A 20,121-nucleotide genomic window follows, 5' to 3' on the forward strand; every position below is an offset into this window, starting at 1 on the left:
ACCTTCAGAGCTCAGCTTGCACGTCCCCTCCCCACGCCATCGTCTGCACTCCCCCCAGCACCTCCTGTGCCGCTAACTACACCATACATACTTTGTCTACCTCCATGCCAATTCTCAGCTCCACGAGGCCAGGGCCTTTGTCCACTGCTCTGCTGCCAGCACTTTGCCCATCATCATCCCCTGAAGGACCACAGAGCCTCAGAGCACCACCAGCCTGGGCAGGGAGACCGGATGCGCTACTCTTGACAAATAAGCGGCCTGGAAACCACCCACCCGCGCACGCAGCTCCAACACTAGACATCCCGACAGGCCAGCGGCTGCCAGAGGGTGAGGGCCCCTCAGTTGCTGAGGATCCAGCTATGCACCAACTGCTCACAGGGGAAAGACGGTGGCTTTGTTTTGGAGCTTCCAAGGAGGGGAACTGGTGTGCTGCACGGCTGCCCTACTTTGCCAGCCTCCTTCCTAATGCTCTCTAAACTGTGCCACAGGATTCTGAACATTTGCATGACCTGGAATACCCAATGGCGTCAATTGTCTTGTCAGGCACTGGCAAGTGCAGGAAAAGAAAGTGCCATTGCTACACTCGGGCCATGAGGTCAAACGCCACTGAGTGGTGACAATTCACCCCAGACACCCAAGTGCCTTGTTTAACCTGAGAGGGCAAAGACAACCTTACTGTTACAGGAAGGAAAAAAACAGATGGCATCAGGATCCCCAGTTCCAGATTCCAGCTATCACTGGCAGTTGTGGGGTAAAGGGCAAATCGGAGTGGGGGTGTCCTGGTCCAAACAACAGGTATAGCAACGCTGCCTTCCTGGGGCTGCTGAAAGGAGTAACTGAGGGAACAGACAAAAGTGTGCAGCGTGGCACATGGCATGCATTTAATAGACTCCAAGCAAAATGGACCTCAGATCGCACCAGGTCAAAGAACATCAGGACGCAAAGTGTCTGCTAGACAGTTGGTGCTCTCGTGAGCCCTGGCCGAGGGCCTGCGCTTTCAGGAAATTCTGAATAAAACAGGAAGTAACATATTTTCCCAGATAATCCTTTACCCCTTTTATTTCCAGTCTACAGTTCTTAATGAGCCTCTTCACTGAATTATTGCTCTTCAAAGAGACTTTTTATAACTTTTTGCCTCTGGAGGAAGTTAAGCTGGATGCCACCTGAGTTCTTAGTAAGCAAGGTGACAACACTGGTGACCCAGTGCAGACACAGGCAGCTGCTACAGAGGGAGGAGGCGCTGGGCCAGAGCTGAGAGACCAGGCCCTGCCGGCGCATTGGGCATCTCTTGCACATCTCTCCATCGTCCGGTCTTGCCATGGTTAAAAATGAGGCAGAGGCCAGAACTCTCAGCTCCTTCCTGCTTTTCAGAGATTCCTAGAATTGGCACTTCCCCCAACATTTTATGCACAGAAGTTCCTTCATCTGTGATGGTGCCAGACACCTTGTGCAGGGCACCCCTGTGAAGGAGGAAGGGCTGGTCAAGTCGTTCCAATCAGCCCCAAGGAGACCGAAGATGAGATGCAGGTGACTTTTTTGGGAAACAGCCTCATCCTCACCCATCCTGGAAGCCATGCCACTGCCAGGAGGCTACTTCCTACAAGAGGCCTGCCCTGGGCTGAGGGACAGTGGAGGAGACAGGTGCTAGTGGCAAAGGAATGACAGGGAGCAGCATGAAGGCTGAACTGCGCCAGAACACACATGCCACCACAAAGAGCAGCACCCACCACAACGACGAGTGAGGTGTGCGTGGAAAAGTCACCGATTGTGTAGTGAACCCAGTAAGGAACAGAGAGACACAGCCCTCCTCCCCTGCCCCACTCAGGCTCTGGACCCCAGTGGGTACTGGGTAATGCCTCCCCGACACTGCCAGCTAGACCGGAGCTGCGGAGCCCTGGAAGTGCACCGCGCTGGGGTGAGTAAAGGGACAAAACACCTCCCGCATTCCTACAGTCAAGTTTATTACTCAAAGCAAAAGCTGTCCATGTAATACATTGGTCGTCAATTTTTATTTCCACATGGTTCTACAGGCTGTATGACTAGCTCACGATCCCAGGAGGTATTGTAAGTTTTGCTCTTCAAAAAATGGTGTTACTGCTGTAAGGGGAAAAGTCCTCACTGACAAAGAAATGACACTAATGAAAACAAAATCAAGAATGATCCACTGGTACCGCAGCTTACAGAGACGCTGTCAACAAGCAGTTCCCCACCTCTCACAAGCAAAGGGGATCAAGGGCTAAAAATACCTTAGAAAAATCAAACAGCACCTGCAACACATGTTTATATAAAAGCCAAACTTGTAAACTCTTCCTTCTTATCCATGCTGCTCAAATGTGAAGGGATAAGGCTAAAATCTGGCGAATCTTCTCACTTCCTCCTCTTCTTCGTGGAATATAATTTTTCTTCAAGTGGGACTGGGACAATCCCTTCACATTCTTTTAGTTCCTGGGTCAGAGGGTGTTTGACGATATTCCCTCTAATCACATCTGTGTCTCGAGACAAGTGCTCCACCAAGCTTTCAACAGTTGTGGTGGGTGCATAAAAATCCACCAAGAAATACCTGCAATAAAATAAAAACTTGTGAGTGTCTGCATTTGAATTGTAACAATTCTACTATTTTGATCAATGTTCCCACTGTACTCTTCACTACAGACATCAACTACACACAAACACATACCTTTGTCACAACAGAAACGACCAGCTGACCAGCTAAACAGAATTGCAGGGTTATGCCCAATCTCCCTTTTTCTATGGTCTTTCCCATTACACTCTTGTGAAAATATGAATCCAAACCAGCTTTATGGCAGCAAAAATACACTGTGACATTACAGATGGTGTGAAGTACTAGAAAGTATGGGGGAAACTTATAATCCATGGACGAGACCGAATTTTCCAAACTATTAATTAATGTTGTGTGTGTGTGAAAACATCTATTAGATATTCTTCTAACTTGTCAAAGGATTTTCCCTGTGAACTAATATACCTGACAGAACCATGAGCCCACAAACATGGGAAAAGATTAAGAAAGGCATGGGACTGGTCTACAACTACGTTCAACATGGACAAGGAACAAAAAGAAAATTACTGGAACCTTAGGTAAGAAAAAGAAGTGACCACTCATCACTCAAACCAGACTAATGTCGATGGGCATCCTGCACGGCTCACTGTCTTCAAAGATTGACAAGGTCCTCAGCAGCCTGCTGGATGACAGTGCAAGGAAAGAGCCCATCCCTACCCACTCCCCAGTCCTCGCAGACCTAAAAGGTTAAACCTCCCTTGTACTATTTGGTTTGACCATTATGTGACTAAAGATCAGTTTTCAGTGCAGTATTTCACAATCCTGCAATGTTCTAGCTGGTTAAAACTATGACCTTTTTGGCATCATTTGCCTTGTCTAGCCATACATGTGGTTCTCAGGACTCCCAGGCACATTCCCCTCCCAGGCCTTTGCACTCACTGGTCCTTCTGTTGGAAATGTTCTCTGCCCAACTTCCATGTAGCTCATCCCTTGCTTCTAAGCATGTCTCTGTCCAAATGTCACCCTCTCAGAGAGGCCTTCTCTGCTCACTCTCCTAAAGCAGCACCCTCCTAGCTCCACCAAGGCCCCCCACTCTCCACTGCCCTCACTCAAGGCTTTGTTTTGTTCCACAGAGCAGGTTCTCACCACTGGCACAGTGTGCATTTGCTTACTGTCTGCCTCACTCCACTAAAGCACAATTACCATAGGAAGAAAGGCTCTGGTGTTATCCCTAGCACCCCAAATGAACACGGAGCAGGTCCAAAGTAAAATCTTTGACCATGGTGGTGTTAGCATGAAATGTGGAACTCTCACAGGAAGCTGGAAAGATCAAGTTGAAAGGAACAAATTCAGCAAGGAAGGAACTTATGAGAAAAGGGATGGCATCTTGTGTAATTCCAGACAAAGGCAAAGAGGTTCAAAACTTGTAAGAAAATTTACCAAGTGACCATTTACTCTTAAGTCAAGCTTAGTGGAATAATTATTCAAGTAAACATATAATTAAATAAAAGGAGAGAAAAATACATACCAACCAAAAACACTAATCAAAAGAAAGCTCAAATGGCTATACTAATATCAGACAAAGCAGACTTCAGAGCAAAGAAGATTACCAGGGATAAAAAGAGACAATACATAATGACAAGTTCACCAAGAAGATATAACAATCTTAAATATACATGCACCAGAAAACAGAGCTTCAATATACAAGAACAGCAGAACTGAACAGAGAAATGGACACATCCAGAATCACAGCTGAAGCCTTTTAACATTCCTCTTTCAGTAATCGATAAAACTACTTATACAGAAAATCACCAAGGATACAGAAAAAGTGAACACCAACATTAACCAACTGGAATTAACTGACATTTATGGAACCCTTTACCCAACAATCGCAGGATAGACATTCCTCCTAAGTGTACACAGAACATTTATTGAAGTCAACTATAGGGATTCAAGTAATACACAAAAATCTTGGGATAATGCCTAAATACTTGGAAACTAAACAGATATCTAAATAAGCTGGACAAACAGGTAGAAGGAGAAATCAAAAGGGAAATTACAAAGTACTTTGAATTGAATGAAAAAATGCCACCAATCAAAATTGGGGGGATGCCATGAAAGCAGTACTTGTCAGGAAATTCATATCTACTAAATGCCTAGGTAAGAAAAGAAAAAAGGCCTCAAATCAATAGTCTCAGTTTCTACTTTAAGAAACTGGGAAAAGAGCAAATTAAATCAGTAAGATGACAGAAGAGAGGGAGAGAGGAGAAATCTCTAAAGCAGAAAAAAGAAAATCAGAGAACATCAATGAAACCAAACACTAGTCCATGGAGAAGATGAGTAAAATTGACATGCCTCTATAGCCAGACTGATGAGTAAAAAGAGGTAAGGTAAATTATCAGCACTGGGAATGAGAAAGGTGAAACGACTACGGATTTCATAAATATTAAAATAATAGGAAATATTATTAAAAGTTTTTGCAAGGTCGGGTGCCGGGACTCACACCTGCAATCCCAGCACTTTGGGAGGCCTAGACAGGCAGAGCAGTTGACACCATGAGTCTGAGAAAAGCCTGAGCAACATGGTGAAACCTCATCTCCACAAAAACTACAAAAATTAGCCAGGCATGGTGGTGTGTGCCTGTAGTCCCAGGTACTGGGGAGGCGGAAGTGGGAGGATGACTTGAACCCAGGAGGTCCAGGCTGCAGTGAGCCGTGATTGTTATCACTCCATTCCAGCCTGGATGACAGAGCGAGACCCTGTCTCAAAAAAAAGCATTAAATTTAACAACTCAAGATGAAATGATCAAATTCCTTGAAAAACACAGACTACCAAACCTCACTCAAGAAGATACAGATAAGCTGAATGGCCCTATATGTTATTAAAAAAATATGCGTAATTTAAACCCTTAAGCCCTATATCTTATTAAAGAAATATGTGAAGTTTAACAGCTTCCCACAAAGAATACTACAGGCCCAAACGACTTCACTGGTGAACCACACCAAACATTTAAGGCAAAAATATCAATTCTGATACAAATTCATCGAGAAAAAAGGAAGACACATCTCAATTTGTTCTACGAAGCCAGCATTACCCTATACCCAAACCAAAGACATTACAAGAAATCAGACGAATGTCCCTCAAGAATACACACTTTAAAATTCAAAACAAAATTTTAGCAAATTGACTACTATCATATATTAAAAAATACAATATACCATGACCAAGCAGGCTTTATCCCAAGAATGCAAGATTGGCTTAACATTTGAAAAAAAAAATGTAATTCAAACTAAAACATATTAACAAACTAAAAAAGAAAACATCATATGATCATTTCAACAAACACAAATGAAAGCATTTAACAAAATCCATAGCCATTCCTGATAAAAAAAAAAAAAAAAAATCTCAGCAAACTAGGGATAGAAGTGACCTCCCTCAAACTTACAGAGAGCATCTTTGAAAAATCTACAGCTGACATTTCACCAACTGGTGAACATCTAAATGCTCTTCCCCTAAGACTGGGAACAAACCAGAAAGTCCACTGTCACTTCTGTTCAACACTGAACTGGAGGTTCTAGCCAGTGCAATAAGGCAAGAAAAAGAATAGGTATCCAGACTCATAAGGAAAGAGTGAGATTGTCTTATTTGCATATGACATGATTGTGTTTCAAGAAAGTATTAAAAAATCTATTAAAAAATTAAAACTAATGAGTTTAGCAGGATTGCAAGATACAAAAATCAATGCTATTTCTATATACTAGCAACAAATAATCAGACCTTGAATTAAATGTTCAATACTTACAGAGAAATCAGACAAAAGGTATGCAAAACTACAAAACGTTGCTGAAAGAAACAAAACCTATCAGGTATATCTTGTTTACGGGTAAGAAGATTCAAAATTTAGATGTCAACCCTCTCCAAGTTAAACAAAAATTGAGATCTATTATTTATTTTACTCAAATAAAATCTATTGAGATTCAGTAGAACCTCAATCAAAACCCTAGAAAATTGATTAGAAAGTTCGTAATGGACCTAAAACAGCCAAAACAACTCGGACAGAGAATGTAAGTTGAAGGACTAACACCACCTGATTTCAAGACTTATTATAAAGCTATGGCCATCAAGACAATATGGTATTCATGTATGAATACACAGAGAGATCAAACGACTAGAACAGAGAGTGCAGAAATAGAGATTTACAACAAATGGTGCTAAAATAATCCAGTATCTATAAGCAAAAAAAGGGAACTTTATTCCCTACTTGTACCATTTACAAAATTAACTCAAAATGGAACACAGATTTAAATGTAAAATATAAAGCTATAAAATTAGAAGCTTTTGTAAATTTGGATTAGGCAAAGTTTCCTTAGACACAACACCAAAACCAAAATCTATAATAGAAAAAAATTGATAAATGAGACTTCACCAAAATTAAAAACTGCTGTTTGAATAAAAAGATAGACCACTAAGATCTGTGAATTACAAGTCTGATAAAGGACTTGTATCTAGAATACAAATAACTCAAAACTTAATTTAAAAAAAATTTTAAACAATGGTCATAAGATTTGAACAGACATTTCACAGAAGACGTATGATGGCAAAGCAGCACATGAAAAGATGCCTAAAACCATTAGTCGTGAGAGAAATGCAAATTAAAACCACAAAGAGATACTTACTAAAGTGCCGTAAAATTAAAAAGGCTGACCACACCAAGTGTTGGCATGGATGTGAAAACACTGGCACTCCATGGGCGTGGTGGCTCATGCCTGTAATCCCAGCACTTCGGGAGGCCGAGGTGGGTGGATCACCTGAGGTCAGGAGTTCGAGACCAGCCTGGCCAACATGGTGAAACCCCATGTCTACTAAAAATACAAAAATTAGCCAGGCATGGTGGTGGGCACCTGTAATTCCAGCTACTTGGGAGGCTGAAGCAGGGGAATTGCTGGAACCTGGGATGCAGAGGTTGCAGTAAGTAGACATCGCACCACTGCACTCCAGCCTGGGCAGCAGAGCAAGATTCCGTCTCAAAAAAAAACAAAAAAACAAAAAACTGGCACTCCAGGGTGGCGCAAGGTCCATACCGAGCAACAGACACGTGGGCTGTGCCCTCAGGATGACCGAGTGGGAGACAGCAGCACCAGTGGTGGCAGCGACCACTGACACCAAGCTCTCTGGGAAGTGGATGATGTGCAGATCAATGATGCAGCACAAATGATGACGTGCAGATCAGTGACATTTCCCTGCAGGATTACATTGCAGTGAAGGAGAAGTATGCCAAGTACCTGCTCACAGTGCAGGGCCTTATGCTGCCACACAGTTCTGCAAAGCTCAGTGCCCCACTGTGGAGCCCCTCACTAACTCCATGATGATTCGTGGCCACAACAACAGCAAGAAGCTCATGACTGTGCACATCATCAAGCATGCCTTCAATTTCATGCACCTGCTCATAGGCGAGAACCCTCTGCATGCCCTGGTGAACGCCATCATCAATGGTGGGCCCCAGGAGGACTCCACATGCATCGGGGGAGCAGGGACTATGAGATGACAGGCTGTGGACGCATCACCACTGCACCGTGTGAATCAGGCCACCTGGTTGCTGTGCACAGGCACTCATGAGGCTGTCTTCCAGAAGATCAAGACCATTGCTGAGTGCCTGGCAGATGAACTCATCAGTGCCAAGGGCTCCTCCAACTCCTATGCCATCAAGAAGAAGGATGAGCTGGAGCATGTGGCCAAGTCCAACTGCTGATTTTCCTGGCTGCTGCCCAATAAACCAGTCTGTCCTTTGGGGTAGCCCCACCCCACCACAAAAAAAAAAAGAAAGAAAAGAAAAACCAGCTCTCATATACATTGCTAGTGGGAACGCAAATGACAACGATTTTGAAAAAACAGTTTGGCATTTTCCTAAACATACACCTACCATTATGATCGAACCATTCCACTCCTAGGTATTCACCCCAAAGAAATTAAAGCATGTGTCCACACAACAACTTGTACACAAATGTTCACAGCAGCTGTACCTATAACAACCCCAAACTGGGGAGAAAAAAAAAAATTTCATCACACACAATGCCATACTACTCAGCAATGAGAGGAGTAAACTTGATACACACTACTGATCTCAAAATAATTACGCTGAGTGAAAGAAACTAGAGTAAAAGGAGACTACACCATCCAATTCAATCTATGTAAGTCTAAAAAAAAAAGATGTTCCTCAACTTAAAATACATGCATCTTGATAAACCCATTGTAAGTTGAAAATATTTTATGTTGAAAACGCATTTAATACACCTAACCTAACATCACTTAGCCAAATGCCCAGAACACTTACATTAGCCTACAGTTGTGTAAAATCATCTAACACAAACCGTATTTTACATTAAGTGTTGAATAGCTTATGTAATTTTATGGAATATTTACTGAGACTGAAAAACAGAATGGTTGTTTGGGTACTCCAGTATGGCTGCTACTGCATCTGCCATCACTTCCGCACCATCATAAAGTTGAAAAACATCTACAGTGAAAGAAAGCAGATCAGTGGCTGCTTAGGATGAAGGACAAGTAGAGGGAGGAATCAAAGAGGGAGGAGGAAATTTTAGGGTTGGCAAATATGTTTATTATCTTGACTGTGGTGACTTGTGGGTGTATACATATGTGAAACCTTATTAAATATACACTTTAAATATATGCAGTTTATTATATGCTAATTATCTCTATAAAGCTGTTGATTTAAAAATGGCAGTTAAGAAGCTGAACGGGCAGGACTTGGTGAATAAGCTGATGTGGGATGGGGGCAACAGGGAGCAATTACAGCTGATGAAGACTCCCAGAGTTCCTTAAGCAACGAAATACAAATGGTACAAACGAATCCACTATCCCACAAACTTCTTGAGGCAGTGACTTGCCCATTTGCTCAGACAAGACTGCCACTTGGGCTCACTCTGAAAACTACACATAATCCTGGCCACATTTTCCAAGGTTTAATTCCACCTGCTTATTTCTACTCCATATATAAGCAGGTAATAGGGTTGCAATGACCCAACTTATGAATTACTTGTTTATTCAAGATTTAATTATTGATTACTTACTTTGAGTTAGGCTCTGGAACAGAGCTTAAAATAGTGTGATCAACCTCAAATCACCTCCTCCTTGCAACCCTCAGCTTTTTAGCCAGTCACTCCCCCTGCCCCGCAATAATCCCATTTGGCCACCTGGTGGGCAGTATAGGGAACTCTCACCCCAACACTTTTTTCCTTCCCATTTATCCATTTGCTCTTTCACTCAGTATTCATCAAAATGTCCTCCAATCTACCACAGACAAGTTATAACCTCACCCTGTCTGCTAACATTCCCACCACACTGAAGTCCATAACAAGTAGTTTTTCTCTGAGCTCCCTCCTCTTCCTTGGCCTTGTCCAGTTTCCCTAGAAGGCTTCCTCTCTTGCTTCATTCCACTTGAAGCCCTGTGCTTAGAGTAATGTGCTGCTGAAACGCCATGCATCAGGAGAGAGGCGAGAGCCTAACATGCTCTGGCCATCAAGTAACCCAGACACCACCACTGCTGAGTGCTCCATGTCCCTCCCTCCAGAGAGTCCACAGGTTAAGCCTACCCTTCCTTAAAGTCAAGTATTCAACTTATTCAAATAGCACCTCTGGGGCTGTCTTGGTCTTACTTATGATATTGTTCATAGCAAGCACTGCTTTCTTCCATTTTCCATTCAACTGCTTCACAGGGTTAGAGGCTTGTGAGCTAGCCTAGGAGTCTCAACGTGTTCTAAGAGAAAGTATGTTTACAGATGCCAACAACCAACTCAACTGCCCACTAATCAGTTCTCATCCAGCCCTCCTGGAAGTGTTCTCTGTATACTCAGCACTCCCTCAAAAATCCTAAGAAATACACCCAAAGCTTTTGGATTCTATTTTGTGATAAGGGTAAAACGAATACCCAAGGATGGAAACTGGAAGCCAGATATATCAGAAACCTCATACTTCCAAACTTACCAAAGAAGTGTCTTTCATAAGACTCTAATTTTCAAAGTGCTTTCACAGCTTTCAGACAGCTTTTGAGGAAGAGGATGAAAGTGGCAGCTCCACTCCGTGTGGCAATTGAGGAAACGGAAGAAGAGAAAGTGGTGCCGAGTGTTGGTTGGGGTCCAACAGTCCTCTCCCCAGCAACAATACTCCTCTAGGAGTCTTCAAAGTGGTTTCCTACACGTTGCCTCCTTTGAGTCTTACAATTTAATGTAGTTAAGAAGAGAGACTCAAAAAGGTTAAGTAATTAGCCCAAGGTCACTCAGCTATGAAGTGGTCACTGCCAGAATTCAAACAGAGCAGGTCTTTTGACTCCAGGACACAAGAAACCACAGATAGCTTTGGGACCAAATGGGTTACAGAATCATAGAATGGAAGTGCTGGAAAGGACCATAAAGACAACGCAGTCCAAACCTTTCACATGAGCAAACTGAAGCCCAGAGGGGAAGTGATAGGCCCCAGGTCACAAAGTGAGAGTCCAGACCCCACAGCTCCCCACTCTGTATACTGTATCTCCTACTATCTAGCACCCACATAATGGAGGATTCTCAAGGATAAAGAGAAATCCTAGATAAAGACCTGGAAGTCCTAACACTGGGCTTTCCTAGCTTCAGGAGGCTCCCTGTTGCTACCAAAACCCCTCTTGCCTTCCCCCTCTTAACTGTTCTGACTTCCGGCCACCAGGCTTGACAACGCTCCTTCAGCAACCAACCAAATGAGCACAAGCCGGTATGCACAGCTGGTGACTGGCATCTCATGCGTGTCGTCCTGCTGTGCACCTGGGGCTGATGTGGGCAAAGACTGCTTCCACTCCCACGGCTCCCTATTACACTGTGGAAGTTTCCACAGAAAGAAAAATGCCACTGAAACAGCGAAGGTGAGAAGTGACTCCGAGACAGGGACCTTACCGTATTCGCCACTCTCCGAAGTTGAACCTCTTACCAACCCGCTCCCGACCTCTTCTCCCAGGGAACCAAACTGTCCCTCCCAGGCCACGAGACAACTGACCAGAAGTCCATGACAAAGACAATCTCTGCCTGCTTCAGTGACCCAAGTACACAGATAAATGGTCCATTATGGCTTTCCCATATAGGAAGGACCTTGACCCATTCCTGGTTGTTTCCAGCATATATCCTTTTCTTCTTACCTATTTATCTGGGCAAACTTAACTTGTTAATGAGCATCTACTACAGCAAACCTCAGGAAGCTAAAGGGATGAGGCACACATGGTCTCATCCTCCTGGAATATGCAGCCCAACTGGGCAGAGAGGCTGTAGGAGCGGCTTCCACTGCAGTCCTGTGGGAGACTGTGGCAATGACATGGCGGTTACGGACCCGACTCACTGCTGGGCTTTGCTAACTACAGATGACCTAAGGACTGAGAATGAGATTTTTTACAGCTATGACAACACTAAGTACAGTCCCGCATTTCTATTTTTACACATGAAGAAAGTAAGGCCTAGAAACAACCTGTGTGTAGTAGTGGGGCTGGGCGGTTTTTGATGCCTACGAGGATCCCTTTCTCATGACAGCACAAGTCCACAAGAGACCTACAAAAATGCAAGTTAGGCTGAAAAAATGGCCTTGGTATTCCCTTGATACCTGTTCCCTACATCCTCATGAAGGTTGCCATGGAGAAACCATTCTAACAACCAGAGGAGCTGCTGTTCAAGGGAAGGTGACCAGAAAAGGGGCTCAGTGTCTCCAGGGGAGTTAGAGCCCTCTGCCCCAACTTCCTCCTGACCCTGGGAAAAGAGAATCAAGAGGACTCCGCAACCACAATGAACTATCAGTGTCTGCTTCTTCCCCAGCCAAACTAGGCAGAATCAAAACACAAGACCAGAAGTCCTAACGCACGTGGACTCACGATCAACTCCTCATTCAAGGTACAAACATTTGGATTTGACTGCACTGCAACTGCCTAGACATGCCCCAAAACTGACGTTCTTACTGAACAAAAGCTCTTCAAATAGCTAGTCTTCCATTTTCCACTTCTACTTTTGGTGACTGAATCAATAAATAGATCATTTTGGGAAATAGTCTAAAATCTAATTACATTACACATTCCCAGAACCTTTGACCATGTGCTACATGGCACAAGTGACACTGTTCCACATACCAGGCAGCCAGGATCCATGCAAGCACCAGCATCACCTTGAACACAAAGCCAAGCAGTGTTTACATTTTAAAGGTTTGTTTTCCCATGTGTGGCGCTAATTATAGAATCACTTCTATAAAGTTGCTATCAGCTTCACAAAAGCATCTCTCTTTTCTATAGAAAAGCATGTAACTTTAATGCACACTAACTCTGCAGAAGTGGAAGTGAGGAGATGACTGATGCCAGGCGAGAAGGAACCAAGAAAGGTTCAGTACACTAATGCATTTCTCACTGCAGACACCAGAGGTTCGGAAGCTGGAGCAACAGTGAACTTCTTCCTACGTAGAACTTGCCCACGTGATCTTCAAGGTGATAATGTGCCCTCCCCTTTGTATTTCTTAAGACACTCACATGCTCCAAAACTCTGTACTACATGGCCCAAACCCTCTAGAGATCTGCAAACACTAGAGGAAATGGCTTCCCCAAGACAGACTGTGCCCAATACTGGAAAACAATGCCATCAAAAACACTCCATTCACAGCAGCATGGTTGTAAGTCAGCAGCTCTCATGTCCCTTCTGCCCCTCCCCTGGAGAGGCCTAGCCCCTCCACCATTCAGTCACCCATGCAGACTGCCCGGAGCTGCCAGCCCTTCCCCCACTTCCCTAGTTGTTTAGGGGGAAAAAATGTGTTTTCTTATAGTGCCCTTAAATGTAAAGGTTGTATTTTCTTTATTCACTTTCGTCTTAACCCTGTATTTACAAGTTTTCCATAAAAAGAGCTTGCTTGAATTTGAGTTACATTCTTTGTCTCTCTCACCCCTCCCCTTCTCCCTAGCAGACAAGTGGAAATTTCCACTGAAGCGCTCAGTGGCTCACAGTGGGTGTGGGGACAGGGGAGGGGGAGGGGAGGGCTTTGCAGCCCTGAAGCATCCTTGAGCCTTTTTGAAGATAGGAAACAGATTTGTCTAAATGCCAGTTCCTAGACCATCTCAGTTAAACCTTGTTGGATTCAGGCTTCACTGAGGCAATGAATTATTAACCTTCAAACTGAGGTACCCTCTGCATGGAAAAGCCCCATTTCTTTTTATATCTGTTGGGTCTCATATGTTTTCAAAACCACTAACACTAAACCTGCTGCAGAATCCTTACAAATCTTGGGGCACTGCCACTAAAAAGAAACCTCCAAGGCCACAGCAGCCCTGTCTGAAAACCTGGTGTGGAGTACCTACACACGAGAACGGGGTCAGAATGCTGGCAGGAAGGCACGAGAACATGGAAATGTTAGCTAATGGGAAAGCTATAGAGGAGAATCAATCTCCTCTAAAGAGGGTGCCAGCGCTCTTCGAGTAAGCTGCAGACACATTTGGGAAGCAAGTCAGTAAAATTCCACTGATTCACCATGGAGCTGGTTATTTTAATCATTCTGCTTACCCGTAAATAGAAGGGCATCTTATATGTAGGCCAGCAAATCCCTGCTATAAGCACCTATCCAAATGTTAATGCAGATGAGAACAGGCAAAGAAGGGGCAAAACAGGCAAAAAAGGGGCAAAACAGGCAAGAAAAACACCTTCTACTTAAGAGCTCTTCTACACAGGCATTTGGAAGCCAGCCCAATCTCACTGCTGTAAAATCAGACCTGGCAGAAACAGAGCAGAGGCATCCTTTTACAAAGCACACAAGCCCAACGCTGAAATACGGACCGCACTTTCTTGTATAGTTTCCTCTCAGTCTCAGCTCAGCCCCATCTAGTGGAAAGAGAACCACAAGCTCCGTGCAGCCCTGGAGTGAGTGACGTGGTTCTGGCAAAGGGTGACTGTTACTATGATTCAGTAAGATACCTGCCCCTTTTTAGCATGGGTCTAAATGAGCCTCTCCTGCCACTGCTGCCTTCTAGCACAAATGACATCTTTGCCTTTCAGACACCCAGGAATACAGTAAGAATTTTCCACACCAACACCTTGTCTGTCCCGCAGAGCAGCTGAGGATGTCAGGGTGAGCATGTGCAGACACAAAGGGGAGGTAACCTCGGAGGCCCCAAAGAGACCCCAGCAAATCCAGAGCCGGGAGTGACTCCCAGGCCTCTGAGCCGCCCAGTTCCAGGTCGTGCGCCAATGGTTTATTTAGTGTTAGTAAGTTAGAAGCCTGAGATACTGTCCCAATCCCTGATAAGGGTGATCCAAACCAGGCCCCATTCTGCTGCCGGGGGGAACCTTGAATTGCATTTTCAAAAACAAGTTTAAAATGGTCCTCAGCTGAACACAAACGACTCCTCCTGTTCCACTGACCTTCAGAGATTATGAATTAAGAAAATTTCTGTGGACTAGTCTGGGAACTTAACCATCAAGTTGTTCCACTGGGAAAATAAGTTCTCAGTTATAAACAAACAGACTTACAAATTTCTGGAACATAACCTGTTTCTAAAGTGGAGTCTGACCAAATTAATATTTGAAATATAATGACTACATTTTTATTTTCGGCATAAACTGGGAATAGTCTTAATATAATAATAAACATCAGGTACCATTTCTAAAGTATACCCTCCTCCTCCTCTGGCCAGATTTCCCAGATAACCCTAACGCCACAGGTTCTCCCTGACCTACTCTTGTCTTCCAGCCTACAGGGCATGTATGTGATGACGGGGTTTATTTGTGGGGGGAGCTGGGACTGGGCATGGGAGAACAGTAGAGGCAATTGCCCAATATACAGTGAAGTCATGGGAACAGAGATGCCTACTCGCCAGCCCCAGTCCTAGCTTTACTCCCTACTGTGCTGGGCACTTTCACACACACTCCATCAGCTGGTGCCTAGGTTAGCATTATGCAGCCAACTCTCTGATGAGACTGAAAACTCCTTGAGACCAGGAACCACGACAATCATGAGAATCCACCTGAGACCTGTGGACACCACTAGGACATACCATTTCTCTCCACAAAACGTAAAAGCAACAAACACATGATACCAACTGTACCATGATAGAATGTGGATTCTCAGAAACATCTAGGCTCACTCCATTAGCCAGCCAAAAGCTGGCTCTCACACACCACCGTCGGGATTCAAATCAGAGTCTTGCCGTAATTTCAGATACGTGTCATGGCCCCCAGGGCTGTTCAAAAAGAGTCAAAACTTTGAATGCTAAACATGTAACCAGTAAGACCACTGTTTCTTTCTCAACCACTTCAGAAAAGCGAGCCTCCCAGTACATAATCCACTTACTACATGTTTCTAACACTTTCTGTGGCTATGGATTAATGCACATAAAGGATTTGCCAAATGAACAAAATGCCTGGTACTGACATGGTCAGTGATTATGGGGTCACTGCCTGAAGCCAAGAGAATATCAGACTAACCTTAAGAGCTCCACACTGCAGACATGTAAACATACCACCCAATTCCAAATCTTTATCCAGGTAACTCCAAACTACATTTGCCTCTCATATCCTCATTTCCCAAAAGTCACTGTGGAGAATATTCATGAGTATTATAGAAATAAAAGGTAGCATAATCAAATACAGTGAATAAATGAATGGATCTTACTGAAGGGCTTCTCATCATTTATGTGCCAACGTGCACTATGAATTTCTAGGAGGAATTAGATCATGTAAGGCTTCCCACATCTAATTGATCACACACACCCTACTTCGCTTTTTGATGGAGCATCTCTATAAAATTAGTGTTTCAGAGACCACACTTTAAAAAACATTACCTTAAACAAATAAATACCAGACACTGATTTATCCCAGAAAATAGGCTTAAAGCATGAACCTCCCCCACTGCAGCTGGGCACCACCTTTCTGTGTCTATATATAATACACATATGTAATACAGAACACTGCTTCTCCTTTGCTGAGGAGTCTGAAAGTAAAATAACCGGAAATAAAATCTTTAAATGTCAATGAACTAAGCGACTGCAACGTATTGCTCAGCAAGGCACATGCACCTTTGCCGGGGGGGAACCCAGAAGTAGGGCTAGTGTTCTCAGCAGTTCTGGCTTGGTCCCAGCGGGCTCTTCCAGGACCTGAATTTATTACACCCATAAAGAGAAACGGCTACACACCCCAACCCCCACCATTGCACATAGAGGTCTGAAAATGAACTGAGTGAACACAGCGGTTCCTGAGCCTGGTCCTCAGACAAGTGACGTCAGCATTACCCAGACTACGTGTTAGTGGAGATCCTGGGACGCTAGTCATGCCAGCTCTCAACAAAGTCAAATCCTCTACTTGAAAAAAGGGCAGAAACCCCTGGAAGTACCATACTGAGTGAAGAAACTGACTTCTCTCTCCATTCACTGCCTTCCATCCAACAACTGTGGACAGATTTTATATGCTCCTCTTTAAACAAAAAAGGCAAAAAGATCCATAACTGCTGTTAAAACCACACCCATTTGTGATTAAGTTTAAAAGAAACAGACAGACAGACAGACACACATGCTCTCCAGCCCTCACTGTTGTTATGACTGTGGAAGACGCCTAGCCACTGTGCATTTCCTGTTGCCTAGCAACGCCTCAGGCATTCTCTTCAGAGGTGTTCTCAAGAAGCTGAACACTAGCACAAAACAAGGTGAAGCAATCAAAAGATGAAATCTGCAGCACAGCAGAAGGTTTAAATGCAGTAAGAAAGCCTCCACGTGAGACGCAACTCCATTCAGGCCCTATCACCCGTACTATACCCGCACAAGACAGCTAGATTCACGTGACTAAAGAGCACATCTGCAGAGACTGTCTTGGTGGGTCCTTGTGGCAATGCATATGGGAGACCCATTACCTCAGTTCTGTGCCCAAAGAAGCCGGAAACAGAGAAACTAGGTGACCTCCTCAAGGCCACAGAGTTGCTGAGCGCCAGGGGGAGCTGACTCTTCTACTCTTGGACTTTTCCTATTGCATTAAAACCTGATTCCCATCTTCTCTAACACCCACTCCTAGGAAATCCTACAACATGAGAAGATTCAAATCTATTCTACAAATCGTTCTCAAAGAACTTCTACAAAGATAGTTATTACTACAGAATCAAATCTGTGACATGTATTTGAGGAAGTTGCTATACACAGTAGGAGACAAAATTCCAAACTGTGAATACCTGGAGTAGGTATAACCATTTTTCTCTTGTGGATTAGGCTTGGGTTACATACGTTAGTCAAAAGCAGCACATTCTGTCATCTGCAACCCATATGTTTAAAAAGGATACACTAACGTATGTGGACAGCACTGTTCACTGAAGTATTTTAAAGGCAAAAGTTAAAGAAATGTCAGGGAAAACAGTGCTAAGGTTAACAGGAAAAGGTTCCACAAGCGAGACTTGGTAAGTCCTCTGCTCCTAGGAGGGCCTAGTTTTGAACTCAGATCATACTCCATGAAGGGCCAGCATATCGCATCCCATCTGCAACACAACACTGCTAGAGTGTGTGCACAAAGGACACGCAGGCGCAATGGGGGTCTGAATGTGAAATTTTAAGAACTTCTAATAGTAACTGAACAGTACTCTTTGCTGAGCCTATCAAAAACGTTTTCCAAGCACTTCATGAAGAAACTTACCCGCCTCTGTTGTGCTGCTGATTGTGGGCAGACATCCTATAAGGAAGCGCTTTTTCACCCAGGTTTTCCAAGTCTCTCACTATTGCTCCTCTGTCCATCAGGGCCTCTATCGTACGTTTCAAAGCAGCAGCAGTCTCTGGCTGTTTTTGTGTGTGTTTTTAAAGAAAAGAAAAAAAAATAACAATTAATATAAGAGCTAGAATAATTAAGTCTGCTCAGTTCCAATCATAACAGCTCTACTGGTAGGGATCGTTGGGTAAAAGCAACAGAAGCTGGTTTTGGTTAATTTAAAATAAAACAGAGAGAATTTATTGTAAGGATATGAGATAGCTCACAGATACGAAGGAATATCTGAAGAACCAGGCTTCGGAGAGTTCAGGGACCAGGGCAGCTCCAGGGATCTGGGAGGCAGGAACTAATGAGTGGCTTCTTCAGAGCACCTCGGCCAGGCTGAATCAGTGCCAATCACTGTCAGTCCTTGTATCCCATGACTCAAAATTCAAATTCCAGGAGAAGAGCATCTTGTTGGCAGGACACTTGAACTGCCCATCCCACCAAAACTGTAGCCAGGGGAAAAGGTGTTGTCTCCCAGAGAAAAATTGGGAGATTGTAACCAAAAGGGGGAAAGGATGATTAAGACCCAATCTCTGCCCTCATGGAGCTTACAATCTAATAAAGGACAGATCACAAAATACACATGTATGGAGAGCAGAGGGCAGAACACAGGAAATAGCATGGAGACCAGAGGGTTCATGGAAGGAAGAAACATTCAGCTGGGAGAAGGGTTTCACTAAGGAAAAAACTTTCCCTGAAAGGCGCCTGGAAAATGATGACCAGAGGTACAAAGAATGAATGAACCAGCAACTGAGCCCCAGTGATGGGGTTCAGGGCAAGGGAGTGCTGAGAAGACAGATTGAATATATGCTGGGCACAAGTCTGTGAGTAATTAAGGCCTGTTATATAAAAAAAAAAAGCTTGAACAATATAGAATCCCATCACCAAGAGATAGACTGGATGGTGAATTAAACTTTCTGGTGAATTTCTCTCCAGATATCTCTCTATGCATATGTATACACAAGGAATTTTTGGAAGAAAAGATATTTTATAAGGATAAGCCTGAAAACTGCAACGAATGCAATGTGGAGAACGAAGGCAAGATGTGGCAAAGAAGAGCACCACAATCTGGTGGCTGGGAGAGTGGAACTGTCATTACAGCTAAAAGCAGAGCTGGAGAAGCTGGTGAGGACAGTAGAGATGAATCTGGTTTAGGACACACTGAGTCTCAGATGCCATGGCTCCCCTAGGTTGACCTCTCCAGATGTAAATCTTAAGCTCAAAGCGGTGGATGAGGAAATACAGATTTCACAGTCACCTGCACAGATGGCTCTCTGAAGCCCGAGAAGGAGGTGAGATCATTAGAAAGGGTGGAGGGGGAGAGGAAAGGAGATCACCACTGGAACCTTGCAGAGCACAAACATTTAGGGGCTAACAAGATGACTCAAAGTCAGAGAAGCAAATAGAAAACATATCGTCAAACAGGACAAGGAAAATCGGGAGACTGCCTTGTCCAGAATGACAACGGGGTAGAGGACAGAGATCAAGAAAAAACCGCAGTGTGGTAGCTGCACGGGCATTTAGCAAGATGGGGCCAGAAAGCAGGCTGCCAAGGTTCCCATAGTAGAGGTGTGAGAACAATGGTGAGGAGGAGAAAACGCCAGGGCTCCAGGGACAAGAGCAACGTGTTTGAGGAGAAAACACATGGGCAATTTGGTACTAAAAAAGGAGTGGACCATGCAAGAGGATAAAATGTAGGGTTTCTAAAATAACAATGACAGCTATGATTTACTGGATAACTACTGTATGGTCTAGTGTCTTATTGTTACGTATATTATCTACACACACACACACACACACACACACACACACACACACACACACACA

General features: G+C 43.9%; 1 protein-coding gene and 1 pseudogene across 1 annotated transcript in view; one reads left to right on the forward strand and one right to left on the reverse strand.

Moving 5' to 3' along the window:
• Window positions 1–1,942: 1,942 nt before the first annotated feature.
• The window catches only part of MRPS6 (mitochondrial ribosomal protein S6), a 66,633-nt gene continuing 48,454 nt past the window's right edge, over window positions 1,943–20,121 (reverse strand). The window contains exons 2-3 of the mRNA XM_023190921.2: window positions 18,181–18,320; window positions 1,943–2,560 (exon numbers count right to left, since the gene is read on the reverse strand). Of these exons, the coding sequence (XP_023046689.1) occupies window positions 2,368–2,560; window positions 18,181–18,320 (333 nt within the window). The 3' untranslated portion in view covers window positions 1,943–2,367. The remainder of the gene's footprint in view (window positions 2,561–18,180; window positions 18,321–20,121) is intronic.
• On the forward strand, window positions 7,632–8,267 carry LOC111527022 (annotated as a pseudogene).

This window comes from Piliocolobus tephrosceles, chromosome 19 (genome assembly GCF_002776525.5).
Source record: "Piliocolobus tephrosceles isolate RC106 chromosome 19, ASM277652v3, whole genome shotgun sequence".
Lineage (NCBI taxonomy): Eukaryota > Metazoa > Chordata > Mammalia > Primates > Cercopithecidae > Piliocolobus > Piliocolobus tephrosceles.